This window comes from Papaver somniferum, unplaced genomic scaffold (assembly GCF_003573695.1).
Source record: "Papaver somniferum cultivar HN1 unplaced genomic scaffold, ASM357369v1 unplaced-scaffold_114, whole genome shotgun sequence".
In the NCBI taxonomy this organism is placed as follows: domain Eukaryota; kingdom Viridiplantae; phylum Streptophyta; class Magnoliopsida; order Ranunculales; family Papaveraceae; genus Papaver; species Papaver somniferum.
Genome location: NW_020620381.1, coordinates 4,081,145 through 4,092,819, shown reverse-complemented (window position 1 = coordinate 4,092,819; position 11,675 = coordinate 4,081,145). Strand labels below are relative to the sequence as shown.

General features: G+C 34.4%; 1 protein-coding gene across 1 annotated transcript; it reads right to left on the bottom strand.

The window, feature by feature from the left end:
- Positions 1-833: 833 nt before the first annotated feature.
- LOC113328867 lies at positions 834-1,865 on the bottom strand. Its single transcript, XM_026575861.1, has one exon. The coding sequence runs from the start codon at positions 1,863-1,865 to the stop codon at positions 834-836; it is 1,032 nt and encodes a 343-aa protein (XP_026431646.1).
- Positions 1,866-11,675: the final 9,810 nt, after the last annotated feature.

The window sequence follows — 11,675 nt, the reverse complement described above, 5'->3', positions numbered from 1 at the left end:
TAATCAAGGAAATCCTCCGACCTTCAATTCCATGGTATTTTTTATATCTTTTCTTTTACATTTTATATTTTGATCTTTGTAGAAAATGGGAAATTATAGATTATCAATTGATAGGATATTTAATATCCTCTTCCTAATTTTGGTTAATCTACATCAAAGAAAAGTCATTGCTATTCGTTTTGATTAATATTGGCTAAAAAGTTCGATTGACGTTGTGAACCTTGTCTAGAAATTTAGATTCCTCGATTTTTAGGATATTTGTTCGAATATTCTTTTCTCGGTTTTTAGTTAACTATGCCAAGCGAGACATTATTGTCTTTTGTTTTGATTGATCTTGTCTTAATATTTTGATTTTGTTGTTGATCGGTATTACTCCCTTTTTCACGACGTTTTCTATTTTGTTATAGGTAAAATATTGATTTTGTACTAGTCGTCTTTTTTTTTTTGAGTTTTAATTAATCTTGTGTTGGAAGTTCGATCTTTTTGTTATTGATCGATATTACTCCTATTTGTACAATGTCTTTGACTTTGTTATAGGTAAACTATTGATTTTTCACTAGTCTTTTCTTTTTGGTAATTACCGGTCATAATTCTCGAGAACTGATTTTCACCAATTTATGTCTTTGCTAGAGGTGATATGATTAGTGAAAGTTAATGTGAAAACTAAAATTTTCGCATAGCACACATTTTCGCATCATGGGATTGCTAATGAAAATCTATTCAGAAAAATTGAATTCATCACCACTATATTCTTCTTTTAAAATGTAATTCAGAGATGGTGAAAACTAAAATTCTTATTATTTTTTTTTTTGATGTAGAAGGAATGATTTTAATTAATTATTGGCAAGGTTGTTATCGCTTGCCAGACGGTTACATAGTTCTTCAGGGAAATTATTAATAAGATCTAAATTAGTAGTTGTTCCCCTGACAGTTTTTGCAACTGCATCGGCTACTCGATTGTTATCTCTACCAATATAAGAAAAAGAGCAATGTAAAAAACTTGAGCTTAAATGAATGATTTCCTTAAGAAGGGTTTTATTCTCCCATTGTATGAGAAGAATGTCGCCTGTTATTGACTGGATAACAAGTTTTGCATCGGCTTCTATGTGAATTCGTTGAAATTGTTTGTCTTTGGCACATATCAATGCTTCACGTACTGCCATGCATTCGCTCATCTCCGGACTCAGTATTCCATCTGCATAGCTTCCTTTGATCCCTTCGCATTTTCCTGTATGAGAACGTATAACAATACCAATACCACTTTGGTTAGTATCATAATCATAAGAAGCGTCAACATTCAATTTTAGAATATCATGCATAGGAAGTTTCCAATGAGAGGTTCTATGAGTTTTGATATTATGAGTGGATGCATTGTTATCATGGAAATGGGACTGCAGATGATATTGTATTTTGTGCATGGATGTAAAAGAGTTAAGAGATACCCCCTGAAATACTACATCACATCTACCTTTCCAAATTATCCAGACACATAGCATCATGGTGTATAGTATCTTTTCCCCAATGGCGCCATTATTGTTCTGAAACCAACTTTCCATCCATTCAGAGACACTAATACCTCTTCTTTGAACTTCCTCAATGTTTATATCAAACATTTTCCAGACCCTCCAAGCATGTCTGCAATTAAAAAGTAAATGCTCCATAGTTTCCTCACTCTGATGGCAGATGGCACACTGTGTTTGAATACTGGTGTTGTGCAAGCTCAGTTTCATTCTTGTTGAATTATCTTCATGTATGCATTTCCATACAATAAGTTTTATTCTATGAGCAGTTTTAGTCTTCCAAAGCTTTCTCCAGATTTTGTCTTGAATTATTCTTCCATTGATAATGACTCCATAGTTACTCATAGTGACCTTCTTGTAAGCACTTTTTACAGAAAACTTTCATTTTTTGCTGGCATCCACACCATTAATTATATCCTCTTTTGAAGTATCCAACTAAAATTCTTATTGATATCTATGTTTTCATCCACAAAATAAACTTATTGTGGATGAAAACTTTACGTTCAGCGATCTTTATTTTGTGGAAAAAAAAAGAAAACAAAATATTAGGGGGCGTGATAAACAAAAAAATTGCTACACAATTTTTTCTCGTTTTTTAAAATAATATACTTATTTGTTAGAATGTTATTACTATAATCAACTATTAGTATTCCTAATTGAAAGGTATTTTTTTCCTTCCATAACCAATTAAAAGGTTTTTTTTCCTTCCATAACCAACTATGGGTTTCTAAAATATAAACTTATTGGTGGAATTTTGATACCAAAAATAAAAAATTTGAGCTATAAAAGAATATCGTAATGTTTATCACATCCATGACTGTTCGATAACTCGATTTCGGTGCATGACCGAAATGATTTATTTAATTTCACCAAGATGAAATTTAACCGAATGATTCAGACTACAATCGATTTCTATTTTCCGAGTTCTTAAGCTGTCCGTCGGATAGAGAAGACGACATCTCGGGTTGGGTAGAAACCACCACCAATACCAAAGATTAACCCATATACTTATTTCCACCCAAACTACGCATCCCCGTTTAGTTTGATTTTCACTTATCATAATGAAATTTAATCGAATTCGAACATAAAATTTTCCCGAGTCCAAAAATTAATAAATTAAAGGTAGCAATCTTGTAACATTACAACACTATAAAATTGAATGAAGAAGATGAACGCTTCAAATTCAATGCTCATTGGTCTGACACATTGAAACATATTCCATTTACACATTCATAAAGGCGTATCAGACGCAATGACAATATAGATGGACTGACTGCATCTTCTAAAAGATCAGAATTCCGAAAAACCAAATCATATGTATGTAAAGAAAATAAGTTAATAAAAATAAAGAACACCTAGGAACTATAGGGAGAGATATCGATTGAAATTTATTTATAAAAATCCTAAGCAACTATCTACAAACACACACCAAATAAACTGTGCCATAATCACAATTCAAATAGAGTTCTTATGTAATACGAGAATAGATAAACAGAGTAGGACTCTAAGAGATGAGTAAGACTGTAATGAAGAGAGACACTGCTTAATTGGCTTGGTATAATACGAAATTACACTATGTTTTTGAACGGTGCAAATACAATGTAGTCGGGCCACATATATTTAATTTTGTGACATCTATTATAAATAAGAAAATAAAGTTCCAAAATCGTCAATGTAACTAGTTTTTTTTCTTAACTCCATATTTCTTCTTAAAAAGTGAAATCTTGAAAGATATTTGGAGAAGGCAGGTTTTTAGTTATAACAGGTTTCACTAATATAAGAGGGGCCACACACTTGATGTATGTGGCCCGACCAAATCATAACCGTGGTGGTTTTTGCACGATATTGACACTTGGTATGCATGCATTTGAAAATGTGCAACATGGAACGAGTAAGTTAATGTTTCAATGTCTTAATGATTAACAATAAAGATAATATTTTCGTATTGCGTAATTACACATGATGAGGAGTAATATGGTACGTCTCTTATATTTGCTTGCCATAAACAAATTGAAAGAAAACAAAGGATGATAACTACATATTACGACCAGTTAAATAGAAAATTCAAGATAGAATAAAAACTGTTCTTTTTTTTGTGGTAAGACTATATAAATAAATGTGTGCATACAATTGAGAATATATATATAGATTACAGCTTAAGCATTAAGTTCTTGCAGGTTTCTTAGATGGTTCGTTGGCCCTCACCACGTGCAGTCATCTAGTGTTATTTACCATCTCTCTTTAAAATATTAAAGTATTTTTGTTTTTTCAATTCTATTTTTCTCGATTTACCATATAAAAAGAGAAAACATCACACAAATTCAATATTCCAAGGAAAGGTTCAATCACAGTCGAATTCAGAAAAAAGGTGACAACCATGTGCGAGTTGGACTCTGATCGACCAGGTGAGTTAACTAAACCTTTTTTTCTCTAACCTACTGACCCTGGTCGGTTAGTTCAAATACCTGGTTAGGTTAGATTATATTAACTTCTCTAGTTAGCTGGTTGGGTTCACCCGTATAGAAATGGTTGTTTTATATAGAAATCATGTTTCTTCTTTCCTGTTTATCTATAACTCCAAGGTGTTTTGGATCAAATTTGATGGATGGAAGATGGTTTTAACTTAACCAAAATTGTCCAATTGATGATGATCTTCTACCGTTATTGTTCTTCATACCGTAATAAGTATCTTCAACTGAAGTAGAGGGGAATCTGTATACTAATGGTGAGTTCAAAATTTGAGTTGGGTCGATATGCAACGAAGATTAGAAAACTGCAATTTGTTCTTTATCTAACGCAGTCAGTTCAGGTTATATCATCAGTTATCTTGGGACAGGTTTGATTTTTTTTTCTTTCTGTTTTTCTATTGTGAATTAGGTGAAATGAGTATTTGTTACTGCATCAGTTTATTTTAAATTGATACATAGGCTTCTTCCAGTTCATTGTGGAATTAAAATTATAGGTTTTAGGGTAACGTGGAATTTGCTAGACGAAATAATTGGTGGCATTTAGTCCACCTAGTCGAGCAATTTAGCCCATTGTGTTTTTCAATTCAGTCCACTTATCTTACAGATTGTTTAACTGTTATGATGCAGAACTAAGAAATTGAAGAAGTATAGTCGTACTATTTAGTAATCAAGACAGTTAATTATTTAGCTAATGATTCTTCACTTTTTACTAATCCAAATATCAAGTACCTAAATAATTTTAAATATTTTAATCTTAGGGTTTAAGTTTGATGGATGGTTTGGAGGTATTTTTTATTATCATTTTGATTGAAGTTCTTTTGTTTTTCTTAGATTAAATAGTACTTGGATACTGAGCAAAAAAAACTATGTTGTGGAGACTGATTCTTGTTAGGTTCTTTTGTTAGAATCATTGCTAAAATATTAAGGCCATGGACTCTGCCGATTTAGTGAAGTAGAAGCCAGTTGCTGCCTTCCTCCTACAACAAACAAGTCACATGTACAAATGAAGTTGTGGTTTTATTGAATCTTTGTCTCTTTTCGAGTTTACGGCGTCAATCACCACTAGCTAGTGCAACAAATTTTTCAATTGTCTAAATAATTTTGATTTCGGATATCCACAATAAGTGTTTGGTAAGACGTTCATTAGCTGCAAGACTATATGCCCATGAATGATTCCAATTAGCCCATGGATGATGCATTTCAGTTTCTTAAACACGAGGATGTGGAGAATATTGGCTATGTCATACCAACACCTGTGATTACCACTTCATTCAAGATTATGAGAAAAATGGAGACTATACTGGTAAGGTTAAATGGAAAAATGAAATTTGGGTCAGCTGTAGTTTCTGTGATGTGGTCTCAGTTTACATTTCTTTATTGCAACTCCAGACATTATTCTACATGTATGATTTCCAAGTCTTGGAGTGGAGCGGTAGAAGATGGAAAATCCTGACCTGCAAGCATGGCTATTGGGATGAATTCCAATAAGAAAGGTGTTTGTATCAGAAGAATTGAGCCTACTGCTCCTGAATGCAAGGTCTTGAAGCCATATGATATTATTCTTAGTTTAAATGGAGTTGATATTGCTAATGATGGGACAGGTAAGTGTTAGAGCATTGCTCGGTCGAACTCGCATGCGTTGCTATCTCAAGCATGTTTGTCAATGTTAGTGATCAAAACTATAAGTCTTGATTTCTAGTCTATTATAGCTAAGTCTCGGACTAGGATAAAAAGTGTAGTTGAGCTCAAGGACTTCATGGAGATTCATCATACAAGTAGAAGAACTACTCAAGGAACCGGTGGAAACTTCTCGACAAAAAGGTATGTGAAGACTTGAACTTATCTATCACTCAAAAGTCTATCTACTCTATCTCCTACTCTTGGATTATACACATTTGGTATTTCGAGCCGAGTATACCTCGCCTATCTATATCTCGAAATATGTATTGGTAAGCTTTTCGCTTCGATCAAGTTTATCTTTACCATGTGACGAAAGTCATGATATGTTTCAATCATCTTGAAAATTTCTTTGACGAGAAATGGTGTAACAACGATATAACGTCCTCTAAGAATGTTTCAATGATTGAAATGAGAGTTTAGATTACATAACCAATGGTGGACATAATCATTGTTGTGGAAACACAATTATGTATAAGTCCTATTCCTTGAACCAAAATTTGCGAACTTTGTTGATCAAGAGAACCGGAAGAATGGCGTGAGCCAAGTCCGCGAACTCCGTCCGCGAACTGCCGAAGTTCTCAAACCGGAGAATTTCTGCTGGAGTTGACAAACTACTTGCATGAAACTAAGTCCGCGAACCCTGTCAGCGAACCGGCGAAGTTCTCATTCCCGAGAATTTCTGCTGGAGTTTGTAAACTCTGCCCGGTAACTTAAGTCCGCGAACCTAGTCTGCAAACTTGAGAAGGTTATATATCTAAAGATGATTTCTGAACTTAAACTTAAAAAGACTAAGGAATGCAGTTTGCAAACCGTGGATATAAAAGTTCATGAACCGATTCAAGTGAATCAAATAATCTTTGCTTGAATTGTGTCTCGTGTAGTACATGATATTTCCTTGCAATTGAACAACTCTCTAACTAGTTCATACTGAAGTCATTTGAACTAGTTATGGTGAAGAAGAACATGGTTGATATGAAATGCTCATATGGTTAACCATTTGGTTAACTATTATTGAACCAATAAGTGTATACATTTGGGTACGGTTAACAAACCTAGAAACGTGCATTGTCAAGTGTTTGTAACAAGATAAGTTTTCGATCTAACGGTTGAGAAATATTAGCTTGAATTTAAATCAGGTTTTCATCTAACGGTGTATATTGATTGCTTTGTTGCCAAGGTAACTTAATTGCAAACCCTGATTTGAAAGACTATATAAAGGAGACATCTAGTATTGTGCAAAAATAATCCCCACACCTTACGTGTGACACTAGTTTGCATGTTAGAGTCGTTTCTCCTTTAACCTTTGGTTTTCTTCTTCTAAAACCAGGTTAACGACTTAAAGACTTCATTGAGATTGTGAAGCCATACCGATACTACTTTTATCGTAGTTGTGTGATCTGATCTTGCTTCTTCTATCGTACGAGTACAATCAGATTGATTGGCTTGAGATTGATATCTCCAATAGGCAAGATATAAAAAGTAATCACAAACATCTTCGTCTCATTGTTTGTGATTCCGCAACATCTTGTTTCGCTACCATACGATTAAGATTGTTGTGAGGTGATTGATAACTCTAGGTTTTTCTTCGGGAATATAAGACCGGATTATCAATTGGTTCCTGTTCACCTTGATTATTATCAAAAGACGGAACGAAACGTTTAGGGTTTATCTGTGGGAGGAAGATTGATCCTTTGATAGACTTGTCTGTGTGAGACATATTTGTTTATTGTCAAAGCCTGCGATTTTGGGTCGTATCAACTCTTAGTTGTGGGTGAGATCAGCTAAGGGAATCAAGTTTGCAGTATCCTGTTGGAATCATAGGCATAGGGAGTACGACTGTAGCCTGGATCGGTGGGAGATTGATTGGGGTTCAACTACAGTCCTGTCCGAAGTTAGCTTGGAGTAGGCTAGTGTCTGTAGCAGCTTAATACATTGTGTGTTCAATATGGACTAGGTCCCAGGATTTTTCTGCATTTTCGGTTTTCTCGTTAACAAAATTTCTGGAGTCTGTGTTATTTCGATTTCCGCATTATATTGTTTTATCTTTATAATTGAAATAATACAGGTTGTGCGTTTAGATCATCAATTAGAATAATCCAACCTTTGGTTGTTGATTGTCATTTGATTGATCCTTGGATATTGATCTTTGGTACCATCCAAGTTATTCCTTTATTTGATTAGTACTCGCAGTTCCTGTTTGAGGAAATCAAATCAAGAGAGAGATATAAACTCGTTGATATACTTTTAATTGATTGAGTCTTGTTGATTCTCTTAAAAGTATATTCGAGTTTGTCCATACAGATTGCTAAGAGAAATATTCGGTGGTGTTGTTAAACCCCCGCTTTTTCAGTAAGCCTTTCTCATTGTTGTGGTATTCATTTGTACAGTATGTGGGTGTGATCCATGTCCCCTGTTTAATGACATAGCTATCGTTCTGTTAAGTACTTTTTGATGTTAACCAATGGTTTGTTCCACTTGATAGCTTGATTTATAGGATTCTGTGCTCTACTTATTCTTTTTCATATAATTTTTGAAATCCTACTCTAAATTTCCAAAAGTTTTCAGAAAGTAAGGATGCCAAGCATGTTACTGGTAGAACACCTTATTATTTAGAACTAAGGAGTCATTGTATTAAGTAAAATAGTGCACCTGATAGACACATTTTTGTGTCTAATTTGTCCTCAATGTCAGTATTGTTGGAACTCTATTTTTGTACTAATATTGTGTTTTTTCTGTATTTTTAGGAAATAAACATTTTTGGAAAATTTGGCTCGAAAAGTTGATTTTGGTACCCGGAGGACAAGTGTTATTCGGACTCTCGCTTTTGGATAAGGGGCAACCTAATTACTAAGGGGCACCCCCAGAACACCTTCTTCTCAAATTCAAATAAATTTTTTGGCGGGAAAAATTGGTTCATCAACTGGCAGAACATCAATCGACAAAATGAAGGTGTTGTGGTGCGATTCAATGGCTCAAACTTGGTAGGAAGATGTGATATAGCTTAATAAACACATTTTGGGCATCTAATTCGATCGGATTTGGCTGGATAATCACCAGGTGATGAAAACATCAAGAACAGTTTTGGCGGAAAAAAATTGTCTTGAACTGCCGTAACTAGGGTTGATGATTCGAAGGTGTTCCAGTGAGATTCAATGGCCCAAATTAAATGGGTTTGTTCCTAGGGCCTAGACAGAGCTGGTATGGGTGTTGGACTCGGTCCAATTTGGTTAGATAATCGGTGGGAATCAAAACAGGGAAGATATTCTCAAATAGGGAAGATATCCTATTTTTAGAATTGTTGGATGGAAGAGACGTGCATGGGTTAACTCTATTGGCTGGAAACTTCTCCTACAACTCATAGATGATGCGTGAAAGATATAAACCAGGAAACAATCCGTAACGAATCAGAGAAATAAAGAAAAAAAAATATCGGAAAATATTCTTTTATGGCCGGATATTCTTGGAGTTATTACAAGGATTTGAGTGACCTGTTGTGTATAAATAGGTCCCTATTGTCGAGCAGAGGGGGCTAGTGAAGTTTAGGAAGAATTTGGAGAGGTTTAGAGCACTACAGAGCAAGAAAATCCAAGTTGCAGAGAGTCTGCTGCTGCTGCTGCTGCGAGGAGGAAGAACGTGAAGAACAGACTCCCCAGGACAGTCGTTTATCAACAGTAACATCGACTGTCCATTGTGGGTCGTAGTTCTTCAGCGACAACAGCACTTTAGCTCTGTCGTTTATTCTGGACGCTTTTTGTGTGTCGCAGAATCCTGTTTTACATCATTTTCTTGTCTTTCTCTCATTGTAAAACACTTTTGAGCATCAATGAAATATTTTGAGAGGTTTTCCAACATGATGAGCGGCTAAATTCTTGGTGATTGAGGCAATGGAGGATCTATTCACTCATGTTTGATTGGTAATATTTTTATTTATAATTTCTTTAATTATTTACTTTATTTAATTCACTTGGTTAAATATAAAAAAAAGGATAAAATGGTTTTCTTAATTAGTTGTGAATCAGTTTGATGTTTTATGCTTAGAATAATCTTTGATAAATCATGCTTAAGGATTACAACTTAATATTTGGACACCTTTTAAATTAAAAAGTGATTTAATAAGAAAAAGAGCTTAATAATAATTTATGAAATACTATTTATAACCAATCAACTTGGAGTGGTAGTGAATCCTGAGCCTTAATCCTTCTAAATCTTGACATTACTATTAATTTCCTTCATTTATTTATTTGTTTAAATCTAAAAAAAAAAGTTACCTTCACAAGTTCGAAAAGAACCCAGTTTTTACCACTATTACTACAACATTTGAAAATACATCAGCACCTTATCATTCTCCTATTAGGTATATTTCTGAGTTATGTTGGTTTTTTCTTTTTTCAGGCATGGGGAGCGTATTTGTATTAGTTACCTTGTTTCCCAGAAATATATCGATGAAATGCATCAGTTTAATTTATTCAACGTGCAACTTGCACCTCACAAACGACTCATTCAGGCACACATCAAGGGAAAGCCACCTTCATATTTCATTATTGCTGGATTTGTCTTTACATATGTATCGGTTCCTTATCTTCGTTCTGAGTAGGCAAGTTAACATCGGTTGTTCCATTATTTATCGATTCTTATTCACGTTAATAAGCAAAGCAGTGCGTACTGTGTTTCATATGGTCCTATAAAATAAACTGGGTAGCTCGATAACATGGTCCTATAAATTTAAATGGGTATGCTATTTTTGAAGGTACTATAAATTATGACGGGTAACTCACTTGGTGGTCGTATAAATTAAACTAGGTACCCGCACCGGTATGCAACATAATTTTTTTTTTGGGTACATTGCTTTAAGTTCCAACAGAATTGTTTTATGTTTCCGGTATATTTCTGCAACACGATTGATGGATGAGCATAAACTATAATTCATAAAGTTCTAGACAGAGATCCATAAGTCGTTTCAATCAAAGACAAGAAGGGTCAAACTGCACTTTATATGGCTGTAAAGGGTCAGGATCCTTCTGTAGTAGAGGAGTTATTGATTTCCGATCTCTCTATATTAAATGCACGCGATAGGAAGGTAAATACCGTTGTTCATATGGCTACTAGGAAATGTCGAACACATGCAGTTTTTGTCACTGCTCTATCTATGTTGAGTTGGTGGTAACATGCCCTGTTCTCTGTTGAAGTTTTTATTCTCCGTAGTTTTCTCGTTTTATTTTATTCGATTGGATCTTAGTACTAATGGCAAATGCAAGATGAAACTTAGCTTATATAAAGACAACTCTCTTTATTGATGTTTAGAAAATCTCTCAAAACTAAACACAAGCTCTAATCTTGATCATATGATCAACCACAACTTTGGTGATCATATATATATAGAACTATGCATTCCTTTTCCTAGTCCTATTACCTTATTAGATGTCTTTCCTTTTCTTAGAACTAGATGACTTCTAATTACCTTAGGATCACATCAATTTCCTAATCTTGTCCTAACCAGCTTGTTAGTGACTTCTATGTTGAAGTTAATCCAACATTCTCCCCCTTAAGCTTCAACTGTGCTTGTGAGAAATCTTGTACTCCTATTAATTTCCTCATTTCTTCAAACTTGATCCGAGCTAATGCCTTTGTCAATATATCTGCCTTCTGCTCAGTTCCAGGTATGTGTTCTACGTTAATGACCTCCTTCTCGATGCATTCTCGTATGAAATGATACCTTTTGTGAATGTGTTTCGTCTTCCCATGAAACACTGGATTTTTAGTGAGTGCAATTGCAGACTTATTATCAATCTTGATGAGAACTTTTTCAGGTTCTCTTCCTTTGATTTCACCCAATAATTCTTGAAGCCATATTGATTGTTTAGCTGCTTCTGTTGCATCCATAAACTCAGCTTCACAGGATGAGAGGGCTACAGTGTCTTGCTTCTGTGAACACCATGTAATAGGTGCTTCTCCTAGATAAAATATATGACCAGTTGTACTTTTTCCATCATCTTGATCAATATTATGA